At 35.0% G+C, this 23915-nt stretch overlaps 1 protein-coding gene across 3 annotated transcripts; it reads right to left on the reverse strand.

Moving 5' to 3' along the window:
* Positions 1–8954: 8954 nt before the first annotated feature.
* ehf (ets homologous factor) lies at positions 8955–21622 on the reverse strand. 3 transcript variants are annotated; one of them, XM_030135742.1, is made up of 9 exons: positions 21424–21622; positions 17373–17487; positions 14142–14399; positions 12188–12223; positions 12050–12091; positions 11889–11954; positions 11749–11793; positions 10018–10213; positions 8955–9129 (listed from the first exon to the last, which is right to left on the reverse strand). In XM_030135742.1, exons 2-9 carry the CDS (start codon positions 17446–17448, stop codon positions 9030–9032), a joined length of 819 nt encoding a protein of 272 aa, XP_029991602.1. In that variant the 5' UTR covers positions 17449–17487; positions 21424–21622; the 3' UTR covers positions 8955–9029. The 3 variants fall into 3 exon arrangements, with proteins under 3 accessions (XP_029991602.1, XP_029991603.1, XP_029991600.1); XM_030135743.1 differs by having other exon boundaries at positions 11889–11951; positions 17373–17511; XM_030135740.1 differs by having other exon boundaries at positions 17373–17511.
* Between the last annotated feature and the right edge of the window lie 2293 nt (positions 21623–23915).

Genomic DNA, 23915 nt, shown 5'->3' on the forward strand with positions numbered 1-23915 from the left:
CAAGTGTCAAACATGTGACCTTGGGGCCAAATCCGGCCTGCCAAAGGGTTCAGTCCGGCCCCTGGGATGAATTTGTGAAATGCAAAAATTACACTGAAGATATTAACAATCAAGGAAGTTAAACATTTTTAAGGTCAATTCAATCCAAAGTGGATCACGCAGTTAATACTATCATAATAACCTATAAATAATGAAAACTGTAAATTTTTCTGTATGTTTTAGTGTAAAAAAAAGTTACATTACACAAGAATATTTACATTTACAGACTAGCCTTTTAGAAAAAATGTGAATAACCTAAAATGTCTTAAGAGAAGTATGTGGAATTGTAATAATATTCTCCCTGTTATTAAATGTTTTGTGTATTTGTAGATCCACTGTGATCTCTAAGTTGTGATTCACATGTATGAATGATAAACTAAGGCATAATACTGTTGACATTGCACTTATTTTTCTTAATAATTTACAGGTTGTTCGTATTTGTTCGAGTACAATTCATAGATGTTAACATTTTCATTACAGAATTTAAATTTTTTCGAAAGTTATTATTATCTTATTATTTATATTATTTTACTGGTCCAGCTCACTTTATGCCATATTAGGCTGTATGTGGCCCCTGAACTAAAATGAGTTTGACACTCTTGATGTAGATGTTCATAAAAGTTCAGATTAAAGCTGAGGGTTATTATATCAGAAACAGAGAAAACTGAAGAAAAAGTGACTTTCAGAGTAGAATCAAGCATCTTCAGCCACTGTCACTGATTCAACTCCTTTTCAGACATTGAGTGTTGTTGAAGAGTCACAATGAAATTGTTGCACATTTGTGTGATATTTGTTTTCTTTTTTGGTTGATTTATATCCATGTATTGGAGTGTCCTTTTGGATCTGGAATTTCTTTTGCCTACTTATGAAGTGAAGTCGATTTCTATGCGTAATACATGTAAAACTATGCGTAATACTATGAAATGGCCAGAGTTTATTTTTGATTTGTATAATAATTTGGCATTTTGTGCAGGATTGTTGACATGTGTAAGATTTAGTTACTTTGAGGAAGTGACATGGGACTTTGTGATCAGTAGAAAAAGATGGGGTAAGGGGGAGTATATAAGTTATACTTCATCTCGCTCCTTTTTGTCCTGTTTGTTTTGTCATTTGATATTCAAAATAAAAAAAAAACAAAAACAATAAATTAAAAAAAAAAAAAAAAAATCCATGGGTTTTACTGGTGAATCATTGTTGTAGAAGATGACTATGTTTCCACGGTGACTGTGGAGCCTCTGTACATCCAAATGGCTCATATTTGATGACCATGAAAAGATGAAAAACAGCACTTTACACCAATTATTTACATGTATTGATAGGATTAATGGATCAGAAGTCATGAAACATTTTAGATCAGTGGATGCTTTTGGTCACCGGTGTTTGTTTGGGTCTTTAACCCTTTCATGCATGAATTATGAAAACCTCAGTCAAGATTTTTTACCTGAGTGTTTTTATTTCTCTTTTGGCTTGAAAAAAACAATGCAACTGAACGTCTTTTAATGAGTAATAATAATTTATTGTGGCGTTACAAAAATGTCCACTTAGCTGGACACCATGTGTTTAACTTTTGAAGCAAAGAAACATGTATTTAAATCGCAATATCGGAAAATGATACACCGTGTGAAAACTATGAAATGAAAACATTTTTCCTGCAGCTAATTTGATGTTTTCTCACATTTTAACATAATCTAACACAAGTTCCAAATCCAATCAGAAACAATTTACAATACTGTCTAGGGGCCCCACCATATGGAACAATTTAACCCAGTCACAGCAAACCTGTGTGCTCTTATCCAGATTCGAAAAACTCTTAAAACTGGATTTCATAGAACACCCAAGCACTACTTTCACCTGATTTGTTTGTTCTTCTTGATTCAACTACCATTTTTCTTAGTTAGATAACTCATTAGTTTCATTCCGAATTTCATTTCATAGTTTTGTCGATTCTTATTTATTTCTATGTGCATTGCTTACGATGTATTTATTTATTCATTTATTTTATTTATTTATTCATTGTTTTGTTATACTTGTTTATGACTTATTTCCTTCATTTAGTTAATTTTGTTTATTTATGATTGTATATCATTTTTAGACACTGCAAATACTTTTTTTTATTTCAAGTCTTTGGGGAGGCCCTCGATAAACCACTTTGGTTTTTGGCTTCCCCGTCATGTCTTTTACTGTTATTATTATTGTGTTTTATTGTCATGTATGCATGCGAATAAACAATTCAACAATTCAATTCAACAATTCAAGTTATTACTCACTTAATGGAGATAATATAAAAAAATTAGAAAAGCACTTGGAGAGCGCAGACCTTCGACCATAACTTTTTGAGTTTTTTTGCTATCTTGCTAACAGACAGACAAACAGACCAACCCCCCCCCCACCCCACCCCACCCCCCCAATCACCACCAAAATTTCATCATTTGTTCCTTGTGCCAGTATCAACATTTCCTGAAAATTTCATCAAAATCCTTCCAAACTTCCTACAAAAATTTTGGAGTTACCTTGCTAACAGACAGACAAACAGACAAATAAATGCCATTCCTTGGCAGAGGTAACAGTTAGCAATTGATTTACACACAAACATGTTACTGCAGATCAGGTTTACCAAGAAAAGCAAAGTTACAGTAATGGTATGAATTGCAGTGTATGGGATGGTGCTGTGTTGGCTGATAAGGAACTAAAACAACAAAACCCAGGAATATACAAGAGAACAGCTGTAGAATGGGTGTCCACTGTAATGACCACGATGCATGAAAGGGTTAAGGGTTATTATTATTTTTATTTCTTTACAATAGAAGACGGTAAACGTATTAAATGTTTAGTATCCCCTCTCCTTTTGACTACAGTCCATAAACATCTAGGAACTGAGGAGACCAACTGGAGGACTTTTGGGACAGGAATCATGACCCATTATAGCTGCTCAACAGTCCTGGGTTTTTCTTTGTTGTCTTTTTCATTTCATAATGCACCAAATGTTTTCCGTTGGTGACAGATCTTGTGACGCTATGCTGTCGTAATAGACGCAGTATGTGGTTTTGCAATGTGTTGTTGAAATATGCAAGGAATTCCCTGAGAAAGACACTGAATGGAAACATAATTTGCTAAAACTTGTGTCTTTCAGCACTGCTGGTGTGTGCTGGTGTGTTTCCAGAGGCCCATTCAATAGGTAATAATGCACCCCCATCCTGTCAGAAGTGCAGGGTTTACACCTACACTGTAAGCCCGGAAGCTGTATTTACTAAAATGCTTTAATTACAATGTACTTAAATGTTTTAAGTTTTTTGACATTACTGTAAAATGTTAAGTGTATTCTACTAATTTGTAGACATAGTTGAAAGTACGAAAAAGTTTAAGTTGAATGGATTTAAATCACTAAGTTTTCATCATGACCACACCTTTTCATCTGTGCATTGCATTGTGGGTATTGGGCATGTTGTTGAAAATGTGTTATATTTATGTGCAGGGGTTCAGCGGGGTTGTGGTGTTAGTGTTAATTTGGATTTAATGTGTGTATGGCAATGTTTATTAGCCTTTTTGTGTTTGTTTTTGTATTTTTGTACAGCTGCACCATGAGTGAGAGCCATAGGTCAAACAATAGGTTTCCTGTTCATCCAAGATCAGACTAATTTGACGAAATTCTCAAAGCCTTGCCAAAATAAAAGCATTTTCTGTACTGACAAACGATATTAAAGTAACTTGCACCCACGCTACAATATATAAAATCAGATAATTATGCAAAGCACTTCATATTGCAAAAGAGTTTAAGTTAAATCAACTTGGAATTGAGTAAAATAAACTGATGATGTTAAGTCTAATGATTATACAAAGCAATTGACACAGCAAAAAATTTTAAGTCAACCTAACTTGGCATTTAGTTTGTTGTACTTAAAATAGCAATTCTATTCAAATCAAGCATTTAAGTTTAATACACTCAAGTTTTCATTACTCATTACTTACATTTTTTAAGGCAACGAGTTACCTGAGATTTTCTAAGTAAAGTCAACTTATCCGGTCTTACAGTGTAATGCTGGTCAGTTCAGTCAGATGGTCCCTCTACTCTTAAGTCCAGAGGACATGAGATTTGGATTCATTTGACCTGAGGATAGTTCCTTACTTTACCTCAGTTAATTCTAAATAAGCTTTAGTACAGAGAAGGCAGTGTTGTTTGTGGATCATGTTCACATGTGGTTTTCTTTTTGCCAGGTCGAATTTCAGTCTGCATCTGCGGCATGGTGAAGTGAGTTCACAAACAATGAATTGTGGAAGTGCACCTGAGCACATGATTTCAATAACGGAATACCTGGTTTGAACCTTTATAGACCCAGTGCTAGTTTTGTGTCAGTTCCCAAATGAATTTTTCTCTCTATTTAACCTTAAGTGATTTATCACCATTTATTATAATATGATCCAATATATTTTTCACTCTTCACTGTAAATCATGTATTTTCCCATATTTAATTTCCTATACTTAATTTAGATGCTCATGAAAACTCAGAGTAAATTCAGAGGTTATTAGATCAAAACAGAGAAACATGAAAAAAAAGTTAAAATTTCAGCAAAATCTCTCAGTAACTGAACATAAACCAAGTGTCTCCGTTCACTGTCAGTGATCCAACTCCATTGGTTTTACTGGTGAATCAATGTTGTAGAAGATGACGGTGTTTCCGTGGTAACTACGGAGCCTCTGAATGTCCAAATGGGTCAGATCTGATGACCATGAAAAGATGACAAACAGCATTTTACACCAATTATTTACATGTATTGATAGGATTAGTGGATCAACAGGAATTAAACCAGTGTTTTTCAACCTTGGGGTCGGGACTCCACGTGGGGTCGCCTGGAATTTCTAGTAATCGATACAAAATTAAGAAACATTTACTAATAAAAAATATATGGTGAGGTGAGAGAGACGATCCCAGTACATAAAAGACATGACAAACTGAAGCTGAAACTGAAGCGCTGTGGTACTGTTTATCTGTCAAATGTTCATTGTGGTCAGTCTCAGATGCTGCAGCTCTTTCATAATTCATAGTTTCAGTTCTTATTTGTTCAGTATTAATTGTCAGCCTTGTAAATCACAGCTGGACTGACTGTACATAAAATTCTCACTTTGCGCAGTAATCTACACCTGGATTTACTGCCTCCGTCCATAATAATATACATTATATAGACTAAATGTTGTCTAAAAAATTAACGTTTATTTGCAACATAGTATAGCAAACTATTACATGATCAAAAACAAATTAATTTTAGCAAAAAAAACGTCTCCTTTTCTGGGGTCAACAGAAATTTGTGATGTTAAAATGGGGTCACGAGCCAAAAAAGATTGGAAACCACTGGATTAAACAGTTTAGATCAATAGATGCTTTTGGTCGATGGTGGCTGTTTGGGTCTTTATGGGTTAATGTTTGATCGTATTACGCACTGTGAATTGTTTCACAATGCATAAGCCCCATTTTTTTTGCAGACTTGTGAATCTCTGCTCATCATTACTACTACTTCAGATGCTCTTTTTACACCCAATCATACTGATCTGTGGCCAGTTAATGCAATTAGTTGCTAAATATTCCTTCATTTGTTTCCTTTTCACACCACTTTCTTTTGTTTCCCCGGTTTCTGGAAATGTGTTGCTGCCATCAAATTCAAAACGACCTTATTTTTTATTATTTTGGTATTATTTGCTAGTTACTATATTTTTAGTTTCTATTGTAAATAAAATATGGGTTTATAATGAGATTATGTCCTTTCTAAAAGTAGAGAAAATTAGATATTCAAAACGAGGGAACTTGAACAAATTCTAAAATAAATGGCAACTGTTTATAGACTTTTTTGAGACAATGTAATTCCCTTCCCCCTCCCTTTTTTTTTTTTTTTTTTTTTTAAATTTTCCTTTATTAGTTCTTTATTTTCTTATGTTTACATCACCAGTTTAATTATTTCATTCAGACTATGTCTTAGTATTCTTTTCATCGTATTGTTTGTCAGGTTTCATTGTTATTTGTTCCTAAAAAATATGCAACTCAAAAAGCAATGGTGTCTACAAACTTGGTTAATGTTGACATCAGTGTGCCATGCTATTGGTATGTACCTTTCATTTTATTATACACACATCAATAAAAATATGAAAAAAAAAGTGGGTTTATGAAATTTGCAAATGTTTCCTTTCTGTTTTTTGTTTTTTTTTTTTTCAGAAATGGGTTTGTTATGAAAGAGCGTGGCAGAACACCAGAGCATTTGGTTGAATACTGTGTCAGTGACGTCCTGTTATCGTAAGAGCAGACGGACGACAAAAAAAAAAAAAAAAAAATCTTTGCAGTGGGCACATTTTAAAGCAGTCAGGACAGATAATCATGGGACATGGTGTCGATCAGTGCGGTGCTATGTAAAGAAGGGCTACAGCAGCACGATAAATCAGAGTGAAGATTAGGCCCAGATTTGCTTGTGAACACAGGCCAGTGAAAGAAGCTGTGTATCGACACTGCTTTTATCTCGCAGGCCATCGAGGCCTCTACATTTGTCTGCTACCATCAGCAGCCGACGCCGCCATTACAGCACGCACCGGCAGGCAATTAACTGTGTGGCATTTCACACTGTCATGATAAAACGCGCAATCAGTACCATCAAGTAGCTACGAGGCTTTTCAAAGTCAGGCTTGTAGCTCTGGAAACTACAGTCACAGTCTGCGCTCTGTTGACAGACAACAGCGAAGTGTTGTGGTCAAGACGAGCTCCTTTTGAGGGTTTAGATACAGTAAGGTCAGAGAGGATCCACTTGTTTTCTCATGACTGTTAAAAAGGCACAGAAACTGTTTTTTTTCTTGTCCAGCCCTGACAAATTTTTGACTAATTTATTTCAACACCATGTCAAAGGAATTTTCAAAAACAATAGACTCTTGACCACACATTGGTATTTTTAGTCTTCTGGAAGAATATACCCGATAGTGTACTAAAGAACTGGAAGTAATAGCTTTTACTTTGGTAATTATGTCCGTCATATGTTTTCATCAGGGTTTGTTTGTTTGTCTGTTAGCAAGATAACTCAAAAAGTTATGGACGGATTTGGATGAAATTTTCAGGAAATGTTGATACTGGCACAAGGAAAAAATGATTAAATTTTGGTGGTGATTGTTCTGGGGGGGGCTGATCTGCTTTGGTGGAGGTCTCTGTTCTCTGAGTGCTTTTCTAGTTGCTAAATGCCACCTCCTTCTGAACTGGAAATCCACTACAGCCCCTTCCAGCATACAATGGATTAACAAGGTTAAGTCTTTTTTTGAAAGTAGAGAAAATTAAAAAAAAAAAAAAAAAAAAAAGTAGTGTGAGATACTCCCTGGTAAAATGTCCAAATAAAAGACGATACACAAGCAAAGGTGTCAGAAAAATGGGTAATGATGACTGGGAGTACAGTTGGGCTGCTGCCTTAACGGTACAGACAGACAGCTGAGCCCATAAGAAAAAACAAGAAAAAAAAAAAAGAAGAAAATTAGATCTTCAAAACGGGAAACTCAAAACAAATTCAACAACTAGAAAAGCACTTGGAGAATGGAGACCTCCGCCAAGGCAGATCAGTCGTAACACCCCCCCCCCCCCCCCCATCGATCACCACCAAAATTTGATCATTTGTTCCTTGTGCCAGTATCAACATTTCCTGAAAATTTCATCAAAATCCGTCCATAACTTTTTGAGTTATCTTGCTAACAACAGTCCAACAGACAGAAAGACAAACCCCAATGAAAACAAAACCTCCACCGTTCCTTGGCGAAAGTAATAAATGCCAACCATTTATGGATTGTTTTTTGATACAATGTAATTCCCTTTCCTTTTTTTTTCTTTAAAAAAAAAAAAAAAAAAAAAAAAAAAAAAAAAAAAAATATATATATATATATATATATATATATATATATATATATATATATATATATATATATATAAATATATATATATATATATATATATATATATATATATATATATATATATATATATATTATTATTTTTTTATTTTTATTTTTTCTCATGTTTATGTGACCAATTTAATTATTTTACACAGATTTTGTCTTAGTATTCTTTTCATTGTATTATTTGTTGGGATTCATTATTTGTTCTAAAAAAATAAGCAAATCTAAATCTAATGGCGTATATAAACATGGTTAATATTAACATCAGTGTGCTCTTGTATATGTAAGTACCTTTATTCCTCTTGTGTACACATCAATATAAAATCTGAAACAGAAAAAGGCACAGAAACTGAACTTTCTCTGAAATATTCTGACAAACTGCCATCATAAAAATAACACAAAACACACTTTATTTGTCATCAATAAACATTTACACATTTTCTTCAGTTCATAAATGCAACAGATAAAATAAGCCCATATAGACAAACCATAGTGTTATATTGATGTAAATATCGATTATAGCTTTTTCATATTCCTGTATTTTCATTGTGCGTATAGCATGTCTTTATTATGCTATGTGTTATCCCCGAAGGACACTTCACAGTATTAATTGAAAAACATCCAATGTGTTTGTCGCATGTATTTTGAATGCTATCAACAAATGCTCCTTAGGGACTCCAGGAAGCGACATTTGGAATAAAAAAAAAAAAAAAAAAAAAAATACAAGAAAAACAGGACTGGCATTGTGTTATTGTAGTTGTCAGATTTTGATAACCCTTTTTATTCTGTATGATCTCATGTAAACACGTTTATGAGGTTTGACTATGCTGTCATGGGCTTTGCAAGGCACAGTAAAGCGTATTTCAGTGCGTTTATCACAACAAAAAGATGGATTAAAAAGGGGAAAAAAACATAGAAGCAAAAACACGATTGTCAATAAAGTGTAAACAGTTCAAATATATATATATATATATATATATATATATATATATATATATATATATATATATAAATTATCAAAAACACATACAGTAACAACACACACACACAAAAAAATAGAAAAGCATAAATTACTGTAATGAAATTATCACTTTTCCGACTCCTTCCAACCTCTTGCATTTCTTCCAAACTTGTAAACCAATCTGCGTCCATCTACTCGTTCTAGGATTTCCCTTTTGTAGTAATATCTGTAACAAAGGACAGGGTTGTAAATTGAATTGAAATTGAAAAATAAAGTTCTGGAAAGTTGCTTTATTTCTTTAAAAAAAAAACAAAAAAAACAGTTCACTATTTATCATTCATACTGTATTGACTAAACAATAGTAATTTCATCATTTCAGACACGTTTTAAAGACTGTTTGGTCATCATCCACTGCTTTGTTATTTAGAACAGAGAGCCCCCAATCTGTTTGGCGATACCATCGAGCCGTAAATCCTTCAGCTGCACTACAGTAAATAGAAAATGAGCTTTGTGGTCACACCGACAATACCTGCGGGCGCATTTTGGAGTTCCCAGTAGTTTGCACTACAATGAAATTAAGCTTATTAGACTGGCTCATTTGAATGTAAAGCTGTGACTATTGCAGTAGACGGAAAAGCTTTTTCAGCTCACGGGAGGAGGAAATTGGAAACATTAATCGAATATAAGTGCGTACAGAGGTTAAGGGTCGAGCTCTAATGATAAACTTCTAATGATATCACCAGTAGTTTCAAAGCAAATGTCTTAGTCGTTACAGTATGTGTTGTTGTTTTTTTTTTGTTTGTTTTTTTTGAGTAAATTAGATTTGGGACAATGCAGCAGAAAATTATCCTCCTCATCATAGTAAAGTAAGTTAATGAACAAAAGTTGCCTGTGTGGAGGATTTCTGTCCCTCATAGACAGAAAAACACAACTGCATGATTACTACTGACCCCTCAGACTTGCCCTTACACAAAATTCTTCTGTCTCGACTGTCTTTATAATTACGTCTTAAATGAACTAACTAATTACAAGTGAAGTTGTTTTGGCTGAAACATTTTACATTTGCAGTACGTGTAAGGTTTGTATTTGTTGAGCATGTATAATAGCTATTTACCTCATTGCTCGGCTTAGTTTCTCATAGGTCATGCTGCTGTTATTCTTTTTCTTGCCCCATAATTGCGCCACCGCTTCTGACTTTAGGAATCGAAAAATGCCCTCAGTCCGATCCTCCCACTTGATCAGCCCCGGGTTGCGCTCTGGGTTCAAGAGAATGTCACGGATGAACTCCCACAAGTGGGTACCTCTTGGGTCTGTGGAGGGACAGCAAAATATTATTACAATCACGGAAAATAATTATTAGAACATACAGAAGAGGATTAGGGCCGCTGGGAAAAAAATAATAATTAAGGTCCAAAATGTTTTTTTTTTTTTTTTTGTTATTTTGCGAAAAAGTCTGAATTCTGAGATTAAAGTCTGAATTCTGAGGAAAAAGTTAGAATTCTGAGGAGGAAAAGTCAGAATTCTTAGATTAAAGTCAGAATTAAGACTTTTTTTTTTCCCCAGAATTCTGACTTTAATCTCAGAACAGAACAATAATAACAACAACAAAAATGTTTAAAACGGTCAGAATTCTGGGAAAAAAGCCAGAATACTAAGATTAAAGTCAGAATTCTCGGACTAAAGTCAGAATTCTAATATAAAAGTCAGAAATCTGGGGAAAAAAGTCAGAATTCTGAGATTAAAGTCAGAATTCTGAGAAACAAGTCAGAATTAAAACTATTTTTCTCAGAATTCTGACTTTAATCTCAGAACACAACAATAATGATAATAATAATAAAAAAAAAAATTCAGTCAGAATTCTGAGAAAAAAGTCAGAATTCTAAGAAAAAAGTCAGATTTCTGAGATTAAAGTCAGAATTCTGAGATTAAAATCAGAATTCAAGGGAAAAAAGTCAGAATTAAGACTTTTTTTCCCTCAGAATTCTGACTTTAATCTCAGAACAGAACAATAATAATAAAAAAAAACATATGAAACAGAATTCTGAGAAAAAAGTCAGAATTCCGAGATCAAAGTCAGAATTCTAAGATTAAAGTCAGAATTCTGACTTTTTTCTCAGAATAATAATAATAATAATAATAATAATAATAATAATAATAATAATAAAAAATAAAAAAAAATCTATTGGACCTTAATTTTTTCCCCAGTGGCCCTAATTCTCTTCTGTATAGACCATCAAAAGTCATCAAAAAAAAAAATAATAATAAAAATAAAAATTATATATATATATATATATATATATATATATATATATATATATATATATATATATATATATATAAATATATATATATATAAATAGAAATATATATATATATATATATATATATATATATATATATATATATATATATATATATATTTATATATATATATATTTATATAAATGTATTATGCAGTCAAGTCCTAACTCCTTGTGTGTATCATGCAACTAAAACAGACAGAAAAGAAAACATGGAATTCCTTAAAGCACTGTTTTTGCCATAGATATTGATTTAAGAACTGAAGTGATTTTGGTTATTATCAAGAAAACCATGGAAAATGTCTAGATCTCAGCTCTGAAATTAAACTTTTATGAGCTATTTTTGTTGCTATCCTTATATTTGTCCAAACAAATGTACCTTTAGTTGTACCAGGCATTAAAATAAACAAAAAATTAAAGAAAATAAGGGGTGGTCTAATAATTTTTCCTGTGACTGTATTATTACTATTCTCGCAGTATTACAGCACACATGTAATGAAACATGACAGAATGTAATAATATGCAGGAGTATTGATTTGACTCACTGTGTTTTTTGACCTGATGAGGACGACTGCTGTATCTTTTTATATCTAAGAAACAGAAAATGAAATAGAAAATGTAAAGTTATTGAGTTATGGAGTTCTTTGCTCTTCTGTTAAGTGAATATATTATATCTATTTCTTACCAGGGCTTGATGAAATAGGAGAGGCAACAGATGGAAGGGGGTGGATTGAAGGGTCATGGATTTCTACTTTTAAAGACAAGAAAAAAAAACATTTATTCTCAATACATATTAATTTAATAAAGCTTTAGGTGTAGAAATGTGACAAAGAAGCATATTTCTACCTCCAGATGGATAGCTGGCATCCGGAAATGGACAAAAGTCTACTATAGAAGAAATCATAAGGAAAAGGAACATGTTTTTTGATGGAATTTTTAATTAAATCACATGTTTTGTTTGATTAAATTCTTGAAGATGCTTACGTTCTTGTTTGAGATCCAGTTCCACATGGTACTGCCCTGTACAGATATAGGAAAATAAGAAGAGAACATGAATTTAAATGATCATAATGTATTAGGACAAATGTACAATGAGCAGTTCTTTACTATCAGGCTGATTTAGTGAAGAATTCCACTACTCTTTGATATTAACAGATCCAAAACCAGCCTCATGACAGCAACTATATTTATATTTTTATTGTTTGAACTCTATAATGCCAAACGTGTCATATTTGATACATGACTTTTGAAGCCCTCTACATGATCGGTATGATATTTTTTTTCTTGAAAAACCTGATGTATATAATTAGAAACATGCAATACACAGATAATCCAACGGGGGGAGGAATTTGTTCACCAGAGGCCTACAACATTGTCATTAACCCTTTAACTGCTTGCTCGACCATATGGTTTTAGCACATTTTGAGCCAAAACATTTCAATAAGTGATGTACCTAACTTAACTTAACCTAATTGTTTACTAAATTAAAAAAGCTGGAATACTAATATTACGACTATTGTTTGAGGTTTTTGATTCGAAATTCACTTTCTAACTTATTTTACCACTACTGTATGAATGCTAATGCATCCTATGGTGCAAAACCGCACCCTCCTCTGGCACTCGTACCAAAAAATCCTCAATGCGATGCAACTTTTGTCCAGTGTGTCAAGTTGGAAATGTCAGAAATTCAATATTTTCTTGTGTTTGAATAGAAACTGGGATTGTTTTGTAGCTTGCCACCATAGATAATGTGCTTCTAATGTTCAAAAAGCATTAATGCTATTAAGTTTGTTGAAGTGAAAGATTTAAAAATGTCACGTTTCTAAGCTAAAAAAATTATGTATCTAATACCCTGGATATTTTTGGGTGTTTAATTCTTAATAAATGTGGATTTTGTTTGTCTACTTATTAATGTATTTGTATGAAATTATGTACTTTAACCATTAAGTGACATCTTGACCATTTGGTAGAGGTCAATATTTTAAAAACCACGGAGCCAGTTGAAAATAAAATCATTAAACGTTGTTATTACTCACCCAAGCAAATAAGAAATGAAAAAAAACAAAAACATTTCATTGTTTTTCTTGGTGGAGTAGTTAAAGGGTTAATGAGAAAGGAGGCAGAACTTTGCCAATTTTGAAAAGGAATTACCAATTTGTTAGACATGTTTGTGTTATATTATGTTTTTGTTTGTTCAAAAATAATAATACTTGAGCATTGAGACCCAATGTATCAAATATGATACAAAATTAAAAATTCATACATGAAAATTGATATTTGAAAAAAAAAAAATGGGGGGGGGGGGTTGCTCAGAAGGACCAATAAAGGCTCAAAAGAATTTCAAAGAATTGCAATTTTCTGTCAATGATTTAGTGGTTCAGGCTTTACAGGGTTAAATTTCTTTTGGCGTTTAAATGGTTGGTCATAAAAGTCTTGCACGTGGCAGCAACAATGGCACCACTGTTTAGTTAAACCTGTTATGTCACGTTTTCTCGCCATCACTGTTGTTTAGAAATGCCATGAATTACTGGCATTCACCATGTAATGTTACACAGCACCTCTTATCATTTAATCCCTTTTAGTTTCCTCTACAGTTCCTTTACAGTAACACGTTCTTCCACTGAAGCTTAATTAAAAAACAGGCTATGAACCAATTCTCAGCTTGTATCTTTGCCTCAAACTCCCTCTGTGCTTTGTTAGAAGACCCATTCTAGCAAAAGCAAACAACAAATCCATCATCTCCCATGCTTAAAGCAGTCCTTTGCCCCTCCACAGCACCATGCAGTGCGACCCCTGACCGCCTCTGTGATTCCTTCTAAGCAACACTTCATCAAGACTCTTTTCCAGACCCGGCTTGAATCACACAGCTTTGTCTCTTATTGGAACTAATCATCTTCCCCTTTTTCCCCTTCGCCCTGTCTCAGACTTTTAGACGCACCGCTCCACTTGAGTTCTGAGATGCTGTGGAAGAGAATGGGTCCCACGCTGCCGGCGGCCAGAATGAAGTCCTGGTAGCTGAGGCTGCAGAGCTGATGGCCGTCCATGTCAAAGTTTTGGAAGGGAATGTTGGAGGCATCGATCTGGTGCATGTCCATGACCTGCTGCAGCCATTCCCACACCTGGAACTTACTCCAGAACTGAGGCTGGGAGTCGTGAGACCACAGACGACTTGTGTATCCAGACATCACCATCGGCACTAGAGGCAAACGTAAATAGTTCACATTTATCGATAAATTCATTTCTTAACCCATCAACAACCAAAAGCATCTACTGATTTAAACTGTTTTAATACCTGTTGATCCACCAAATCTATCAATACATGTAAATAATTGGTCTAAAATGCAGTTTGTCATCTTTTCACGGTCATCAGATATGATCTCGATGGCCAAAATACAAAACCTCCTATCTGAAAAAATCACTTTTTTCAGGAAACAAGCAAAAAAAAAAAAAAGTGGATCCTGGAAGATTCTGTTGGGTTTCTGTAAATTGGCTTATGCCCCGTTTCCACTGCGTGGCACCGGCTCGACTCAACTCGGCCTTTTTGCGTTTCCGTTACGAAAAAGGGCCTAGAATCTGGTACCCGGTACTACTTTTTTGGTATCACCTCCGCCGAGGTTCCAGGACTGGGGACAAGATACTAAATCGTAACGTATAACACTGCAGACCACTGATTGGTCAGACAGTTTTCTCTGTGACCCGCCGTTTTACAAAAAACAGATGCGGAAGTGGACAGTAAATATAGCAGTAGGTTAATCCACATGATAACAGCCCAAAACTACACCATGGTCGGTCGAGGAGATTCAGTCTTTGGTGGCCGACGTAAAAATTCAGACGAGAAAACATGCAACAAGTGAGTTTATCAGCAACTCTCTAAACAGATGACATGGAAGTAATGCGCCACATCGCTATGACGTCCAGGTACTGTAAAGTCGGTAGTATCTTGTAATGGAAACGGTCTCCAGGAATACCGAGTCGAGCTGAGCTGAGCTGGTCCCATGTACTGGAAACGCAGCATTAGAGTCTGGTTTTGACCAACTCTATATGTAAAGTGTCATGAGAAAACTTTTGTTATGATTTGGCGCTATAGAAATAAAATTTGATTGATTGATGGTTTAGTTTTATTATAGTATGGTCTTTGTTGTTGTTGTCAGGTGACCTTCATGTTGTAAGAAAGGGCAGGATTATCTTGCAGATAGACTGAAAATGTGGAGTCATCCTTGTTCTCACTATTTAAAGTGAAAACTCAAAATCTAAAAATTTGTAGGTAGGAGGTTTTGTTTTTCGGTCATCGATTTGGACGTTCAGAGGCTCCGTAGTTACCGTGAAAACACTATCATCTTGTACAACATTGATTCACCAGTAAAACTCATGGAGTTTCATCAATGACAGTGGATGGAAATGCTTGGTTCATGTTCAGTTAATGACATATTTCACCAAAAAAGTAACTTTTTCTGCACTTTTCTCTGTTTCTGATATAATAACCCTCAAGTTCAATCATCTACATGATCAGAAAATGAAATACAGCAAAATACCTGATTTATACTGATAAAATGCAAAATACAGAGGATAATATTATAACATATGATGATAAATCACTTAAAAAAAAGGGGTCATATTTTGCTTCTTTAAATGGAATTATGCAGTTTAAAACATTACCCTGTGGTCTACATAAACTGTAAATGCTATGTTCGGGTCTGAATTCTTCATTAACCCTTTCATGCATAGTGGTCACTACAGTGGACAGTTGTTCAAAGCTGTTCTTTTGTATATTCATGGGTTTTGTTGTTTTAATTCCATATCAGCCAACACAGTGGACGCTTATGCATCATCCCATACACTGACATTCATACCGTTACTGTAACTTTGCTGTTCTTGATAAACCTGATCTGCACTAACATGTTTAGTGTAAATCAACTGTTATTTGTAAGACAAAAAGTTTTTATTTTTTATATTATATCCATGAAGTGAGTAATAACTAGCATTAGAATATGTTAAAATGTGAGAAAACATCAGATTAGCAGCATTAAAAATGTTTTTATTTCATTGTTTTCATATCACTGTCTGATATTGGGTTTTAAACACATTTCTTTACTTCAAAAATTAAATGCATGGACATTTTTGTAACTCTATGGAAAAAACAAAACAAAACTCGGATCATATTATGTTTTTCATGCCTAAGGAGGAATAAAAACACTCAAGACAAAAAAAATCTAGACTAAGGTTCTTATAATTAATGCATGAAAGGGTTAATTCAACTCCACAGGTCCATCTTCAACCCTATTTCTGAGTAACGACACCAGAAAGGTAGTTTTGAGCGCTGGCCCTTTAAATGCAAATGAGCCACTTTACACCCCACCCCCTCCAGGTTGCTGACCGTCCTGCTCTGTCCATTTCCCCAAACTTGAAGAACCTTATATGTGCAAATGTCGTGACGTAACTAGTTATAGATGTAACAAATTAAGAAAGAATTAAAACAGGTTGTAGAAATCCACTTAATTTTTTGCCAAAATGAATATAAAGATGGCTTTGCAGCACCTGGAGGGTTCAAATTCAAACTTTATGAACTGTTAGAGTCTGAAAATACGCAAATAAATGTACCATAGACTAATAAAAGTGGGTTTAGCAAAATATGACCCCTTTAAGAAAGCTTCGATATAGAGAACATTTCATTTGGGAACTGACACAAAAGTAGTGTTAGATCTTTATGGGTTAATCAAAAACATGCAAATTAGGGGATAAATATAAATTCCACTGATGAAGGTATTTGTCAATAATTCATCTACCAAGCTGTTAACTAAATGAGCAGTTAGGAATTCCTAATTCTTGTCTTGTGTTGCAGAGTTCTGGGCTCACCAGGTGAGCAATACATCAGCCGCTAATTGTTGAATGATTTTCATTTTGCATTGCAGTTTCATAACCACTGAGAGAACTGGAGTGTTGAATAGAGAGCAATCAGAATCCTACAGCAGAACAAATTAACATATTTTTCAAGGCATTTTAGGTGATTATTCCAACAATTTAATTAAGCGCTTTACATGAGGGAAGACGGTATAAAAATTCCAATAAGACGTAAAAGGCCCAGGTTTGATGAGTGTGTTAGTCAGTGTGTGTGTGTGTGTGTGTGTGTGTGTGTGTGTGTGTGTGTATGTGTGTGTGTTATCGGCCTCACCATCAGGGTAGGAGTTGTTGGGGCCCCAGGTAGTGGTCAGCTGGCTGTCCAGGGTGGTGCTTGGAGTGATGCTCATATTGCAGCCGCTACACTCTGATGTACCATGGCCCAGGGGCTACGTCAGGACAAGAGCAATTTTCTATATGAAAAGATCAATACAGAAAAAAAAAATCTTTAAAGGTTTCGGACCAAGTCACTCAGGTTTATCCACCGAACAGTCAAACATTCTGAAATGTCATTGGCATTGATGTTTTAATAGAGTCTGGAATGTATGACACTTCCACAGAATGTTTACTCTTTTTGGATTACTTGTCGTTTTCTCAAAATATCCAAAGTATAGAAAACGTATATATGGTATACTCAGTTTTCTTATAAATAATAATAAGTAAATTTTATTTATACAGCTCTTTTCACAGGTAAAAGTGCTTAACAGTTTAGAATACGATGTTAATTTAAAAAAAAAACAAAAATAAACAACTTTATTATTATTATTATTATTATTGGTACATTGCTATTCATATAAAATAATAAATGCTATTATTTGTATAGAGATCATTAGGAATAGAGACTTGAGGGTAGGAATATAAAAGTTTTTACTTCTTCCTACTCCTTTTTGAGCATGTTTAATTTTAATTTTATTTATTTGTATTTTTTTTTCTTTTCTCTGTGGTTTACTTATCAACCTTTTATGTAACATTACTGATATGCTGTTGGTTGGTTTTGTTTTGATTTCACTGTCTACATGTTCGAAATAAAGATTAAAAAATAAAATAAAATAAAATAAATAAAATGTCATATATACTCCAGGATAAAAACAAAACAGCAGAGAAAGAGACAATAACACAATAACACAACCTCATAAGACATCAACCTGAGATAAAGACCTGCCTAAAACGATAACTTTTGAGCTCCTTCTTAAAGGAGTCAATGGTCTGCATGTTCCGTAGAGTTAGAGGTGGTGCATTCCACAGGTGTGGAGCACTGGCTTGGAAAGAGGGCTGTCCTCGGGTTCTGAATTGGGAGTTTCTGGTTTGATGACCTTAGTGAGAGTAGGGTCTCAGGAACTCTTCTATGTACAGAGGGGCCTGATCATGAGGGGCTCGAAAGGTAAGAACTAAAATCTTGTTTCAGATATTTTTATTGCGAACCCTTATCATAGTACAGATTTCAGATCCCCGGGATGGTACATTATGCTTCATTTTTGATATCAACATAAGAAACGCACATTCAGAAATAAAAAGAAAACAGTATTGATAAAGTCAGAAAAGAGGAAGGAAATTAAAAAAACAAAAACAAAAACACAAATTAACATGTCACCCACCCATCCCCAGAGCCTCTGACACAGATCAATGTAGTGCTAAGCTGTGAACTACTGCTTATGTAGTGGATCTTAACTGACCGACCCTGCCATATATGACATCACTAGTTTCCAATTTTTTTCAAATTCTCCCAGTTTAAGTGTATATCTAATCCTCTCTAAGTGAAGGGTTGGTAAGAACTAAAATCTTAACCCTGTAAAGCCTGAACCATTAATTGATAGAAAATTCCAGCTCTTTGAAATTGGAGCCTTTATTGGTCCTTCTGAACAACACCCGAATTTTTTATTTATTTATTTATGTTTTTTAAATATCCATTTCCATGTCTGTTTTCGTTTGTTTTGTTTTTTTTTCTTTCTCTCCTGCCCAGTTTACTCACTTCTGGTTGTAGTTATTGTTACTATTATAATTATCACCATGGTTGTTATTGTTTGTATTGTTGATATTTTCTTCCCCACCTTCTTCTTTCTTGTTCTCCCGCTTTAACCCCCCCATGTCAGGTCCGGCATCAAAATGTGGTTCAACAAAACTCATAATAAAGACAGTAGAATATCAAGGGGAGCTTCATACACTTTATGAAGTTTCTCTTGGCAAAGCCAATTTGTTCAGCACCAAAAGGAAGCCAGACTGCCTTTCTGCTGTTATGATGCTGGATAAGACAAGTTAGAAACCAAAAAAAATTCCATGTATGAGTTTCAGTTTTGTATCATATTTGATACATCGGGTCTCAATGCTCAAATATTATTATTTTTGAACAAACAAAAACATAATATAACACAAATACGTCTAACAAATTGGTAATTCCTTTTCAAAATTGCCAAAGTCCTGCCTCCTTCTTCATGAATTTAATCTTGTAGTGTCACTGGAAAGGCCTCTGATGAATGAGTTCCTCCCCTCTGGTGGATTATCCGTGTTTTGCATGTATCTAATTGTATACATCAGGTTTTTCAAGAAAATAATATCACACTGATCATATAGAGGGCTTCAAAGGGAGGGAAAACTCACGTATCAAATATGATACGTTTGGCGTTATAGGGTTAAACTGAATTCTAAAACTAACTGGCAACCAATGGAGTGAATCTAAAACCGGGGTAATGCGATCCCTTAATAACTGCGTATTTGACAGTCAGACGCTATAAATGAAAGTTGCAGAGCAGTGCATGTACAGGTAAATAAAGGCATGTTTGAGACTCAGCCACTCTTACTGTACATTTGCATCCCATGTAAATAAAGTTAGCTGATATTTCAGAAGCTCCACTGTTTTTTTTTTTTTGTTTTTTTTTTGCTCAGCAGGATGTAGAGAAGCGCCGCACATGCACAATAGCTGAGTCACATACAACGCTGATCTCTGCCAGCTTTCACTGTCATGTGTTTACTGTTCCTAATTTACATGTTTGAGACATTCTACATAAAATTGCAGATTGCTGTTTTCTTTTAATCTCCTTCCACATGACTTCTGAATAACCTGCAGCGCTTCGGTTGTAAACGTTACTGACTTATCATATTATAATCAGACTCCCAAGGATCCATATAAACAATGAGTAATTCTTTATACGCTGACCCACAATGCACCTGTTTACGGGAAGATCTTGGTCACAACTTTATGGTGGGTTATAAACAAAACCACCTCATACCAAACCGCCACTCATTTCATAGTAAAGTGAGTAGAAGCATGTGGGACATATGAACAGACAATAGACCCCCCCCCCAACAAAAAAAAGATATCTGTCAACTCAGTTTTCTAACAACCTAAACTAAGATCCCTCAATGAGATTTCCCCTGGAGATACGTGACATAATTCTAAGGTAGATCCAGTCTTCAGCTGACATCTGCCAAGTGTGTTCAAATGTTTACTGCTGTGTGTTAACCCCCCCCCTCCACCACCACCACCACCACCAACTCTGTTAAACAGGTATCTTATCAACAAGACAGAGAAGGTTCTGCCAATATAACAATCAAGTTGCAGAGCCAGAAGAAAGGAAACAAAGAAACAGTCACAGTTATGGATCAATATCCTGTTAGCCGAGTTATGGTGAAAATCATTCTCCAGCATATGCCTTTGTACAGAGATAAAAAATGCTTATCTGAAAGCGTTCAAGCAAGAATTGTTTTATCTCCTACGACTGTCATGGCAGTGTGACTAACAAAACTTGTCCTATCTTTTAGCTATTTATTTTTTCATATAATTCGTTAAAATTTGCTTTTCAAACCAAATCTAAGCTCGACAAACAAACAAAATAAAAAGCACTGAAACAACTGAAATAACTGAAGAAGTGTGATTTTTTTTTTTAATGCAGTTTGCATGGTTTAAAGAATCCAGGAAATGATAAGAACAGTGATTTAACTTGTATTTTTGCAAAAACTTTCAGGATTTCCTCTAGTAAATGACAGAAAATAATAGTTGTTGTTGTTTTTGTTTTTTTTCTTTGTTTTTGCACAAACCAAGGCTGACATTTCTAGTCAGTACTCAGTATTATCAATATTTTAGATGCAGCTTTGAACTGCATCTTTTTAAAAGTAAGAGATCTGAAGGTCTAAACACACTATTAATAGTTTCTGAAGAAAACTGCTCTTTTTCGACCCTTGCGTGGTCCTAAAAAAGAGCAGTTAGCGGGAAAAATATGTAATTTCAGTGAAATAAGGGAAAAAAAAGTCAGTGTAATTTTAGAAATATAACTATAATAGCTTTATTTGACCAGTTTGACATTGGACAGAATTTTTCAAAAGCAGCCTACCAGAGCAGTGGGATGAGGTCCAACCAGGTCTGTAATGGGTCTCAGGTAGATCCAGTCACAATTCTGCTTAATAGAGATCAGAGAGTTTCCCTCAGATTCCAATACTGTAGCGAGCTGCAGGTGATTATAGTGAGTCGACTTATTTCACTTCCCAAGTCTTTGAATTAACAGATGAAAGCATGCAGACACACTAGGTACTGCCTCACTACAATGGGTTTTTTATCCTCCTAACTTCCTTATCCTACACCAATTGGCTACCTAGCCAAGCTCATACCAGGTAGGTATTTGCATAACGCACACACACACCCACACACTAACAACCACAATCGTACGCACACATGAAACATCCACATACACACATGACATAACTTTTTTTTGTATTCCTTATTGGCTCTGTTTCTTCTTAGATGCTGTCTCAAACATAACCAGTCAGGCAGAAAAAAGCATACACACATGAAGACACGTGTACACAGGCATGGATCCAAATACTCACACAAACCACAGAAGGCAAATGTCGAATTGCTTAAAGTCATTGTTCATAGAGTTGCTTAAAATAGTGTTTAACCTTTAGAGGAAATTTCCCTTGTGTTATTATGTAGCGCAACATTTGTTTTCCTTATTTCATAATGATGAACGAGGTGCTGACAGTTTAGGTAAGAGGGCCTGAGAGAATTTGTTCCTTTTCCTTTTTGAAAGTCGTTGGAATTGTGTAGTAGGAAAAAAAAAAAAATAGGAAAAAAAGAGAAAAACATTAGTCACTGTGTGCCTGAAAAGACTGCAAGAAAACACATTATACATTTACAAATGTTACACATTTACAGCGCAATTCCACTGTGTGCATGCTCTAAAACAGTTGGCCCTGTTTCAGTTTAAATTTGCAAATGAAATTTACACTTTGCTACATCTGAGCGGTGATCATTTAGGATTAGCTTATTTTAGCTTCACCTGGAGTTATGGATGACCTCAGTGCATCACAATCAAACTTTAATCAAGTCTGAAAATAGCTTCCACTGACGCGCAGGTGTCTCAGTGCAAGCAGACGGATGACAATTAGCTTTGGTATGCGTTCGACAAATCCCACTGAGCATTCTATTACACTAGCAGGAGTGGAAAATGAAAGCCGGCGTAATTATTTGTGAGTTCAATGCATGAATTTCCTATGTTACATATTGAGTATTTCCCTCTGTGGTAAGCATAAATCTACAAATGGTACTCTGAGTTAAGACATACGAACATGTGTCTCTACTCAATTTGTCGTCGTGCTAATATAAAGAAAGGCGATAACGACAACATGAGTAGGTTTCATAACCCTGAAAATATGTTTGTCCTGTTTTGGCTGTCTATCTATTTTTATTTATTTATTTATTTTTTAATTCACATCAGTCACTTGGACAGATTAAAACAAACACGCAGTTTTGACAAAAGCACTTTTACTGAACTATGTCACCCCTTTAAATCTGCTGTTGCCCTATACTGACAATGATCAGAGGGAGTTCAAGCTTTCTATTTTTGCTTGACGCCAATTAGGGTTTGGGCAAAATGTAACATCTTTGATCTGAGATCTAAATGTGATCTGTAGCATTGTACCACTACAATACCTCTTGGGACCAGAGGCGCTAACAGTATCATGTTTATAATTGAAGCGACTTTGAGCTGGGTTGAACTGTATAATAGGCTGAAGCAAGAAGTCTGAGCAAAAAAAAAGTATGTCAGGTCTCTTTTTTTTTTTTTTTTTCTTTTTTCCCCGAGCTTCTTCAGCAGAATTGTAACGCAACCAGGTGAGGTGATGAACTGAACAACTTTACCGAACAAGTTTAATTTGTCGTCATAAAAGGACAGAGCCACGTAATCACATAAAATGAATTCCTACGTCTTGATATTTAATCATCGCGGTAAAACTAGTAGAAAATATGCATTGCGGTGTTAAACAGCATATTTTACACTCCCAACAGGCTGGCATTAATGGCCTTTTCATCTTTCCATTGATCCCTGTGAGTAACATACTGGCTTCTATGCTCCCCTCCAGCTCACTCAGGGAACTCACTCTCCCTTTCTGTGTGTGTGTGTGTGTGTGTGTGTGTGTGTGTGTGTGTGTGTGACTTGGACTCCTGCCCATAGCTCAGCCTCCGAGGTAATGAGGGAATTCAGTGTTAGCATGATTATCTCTGAGAGTTCCCCTCGTTTCCCCATGCACACTGCATTGCTACAGTCCTAATAGTAATCCCCCTCCCCACCACACACACACACACACACACACACACACACTCCTGATCTCCTTGCAACACTATGACACCTGCACAAGTCACCCATAGCCCTCCCTGCAGCCTCTATGCTGCCTATTTGTAACACAGGTGCGTTTTCTGGATTTTTTTTTTTTTTTTTTGCAGCAGTTTCTCATCTTTTCTTTAAAGGGTAAAATGCCTCCGGGGTGTAATTTGGGAACTAAGCCGAGTTTGGTGGCGTCCCACTGTGAATCTCTGACCAGATTTTTA

Source organism: Sphaeramia orbicularis, chromosome 6, assembly GCF_902148855.1.
Source record: "Sphaeramia orbicularis chromosome 6, fSphaOr1.1, whole genome shotgun sequence".
In the NCBI taxonomy this organism is placed as follows: Eukaryota; Metazoa; Chordata; class Actinopteri; order Kurtiformes; family Apogonidae; genus Sphaeramia; species Sphaeramia orbicularis.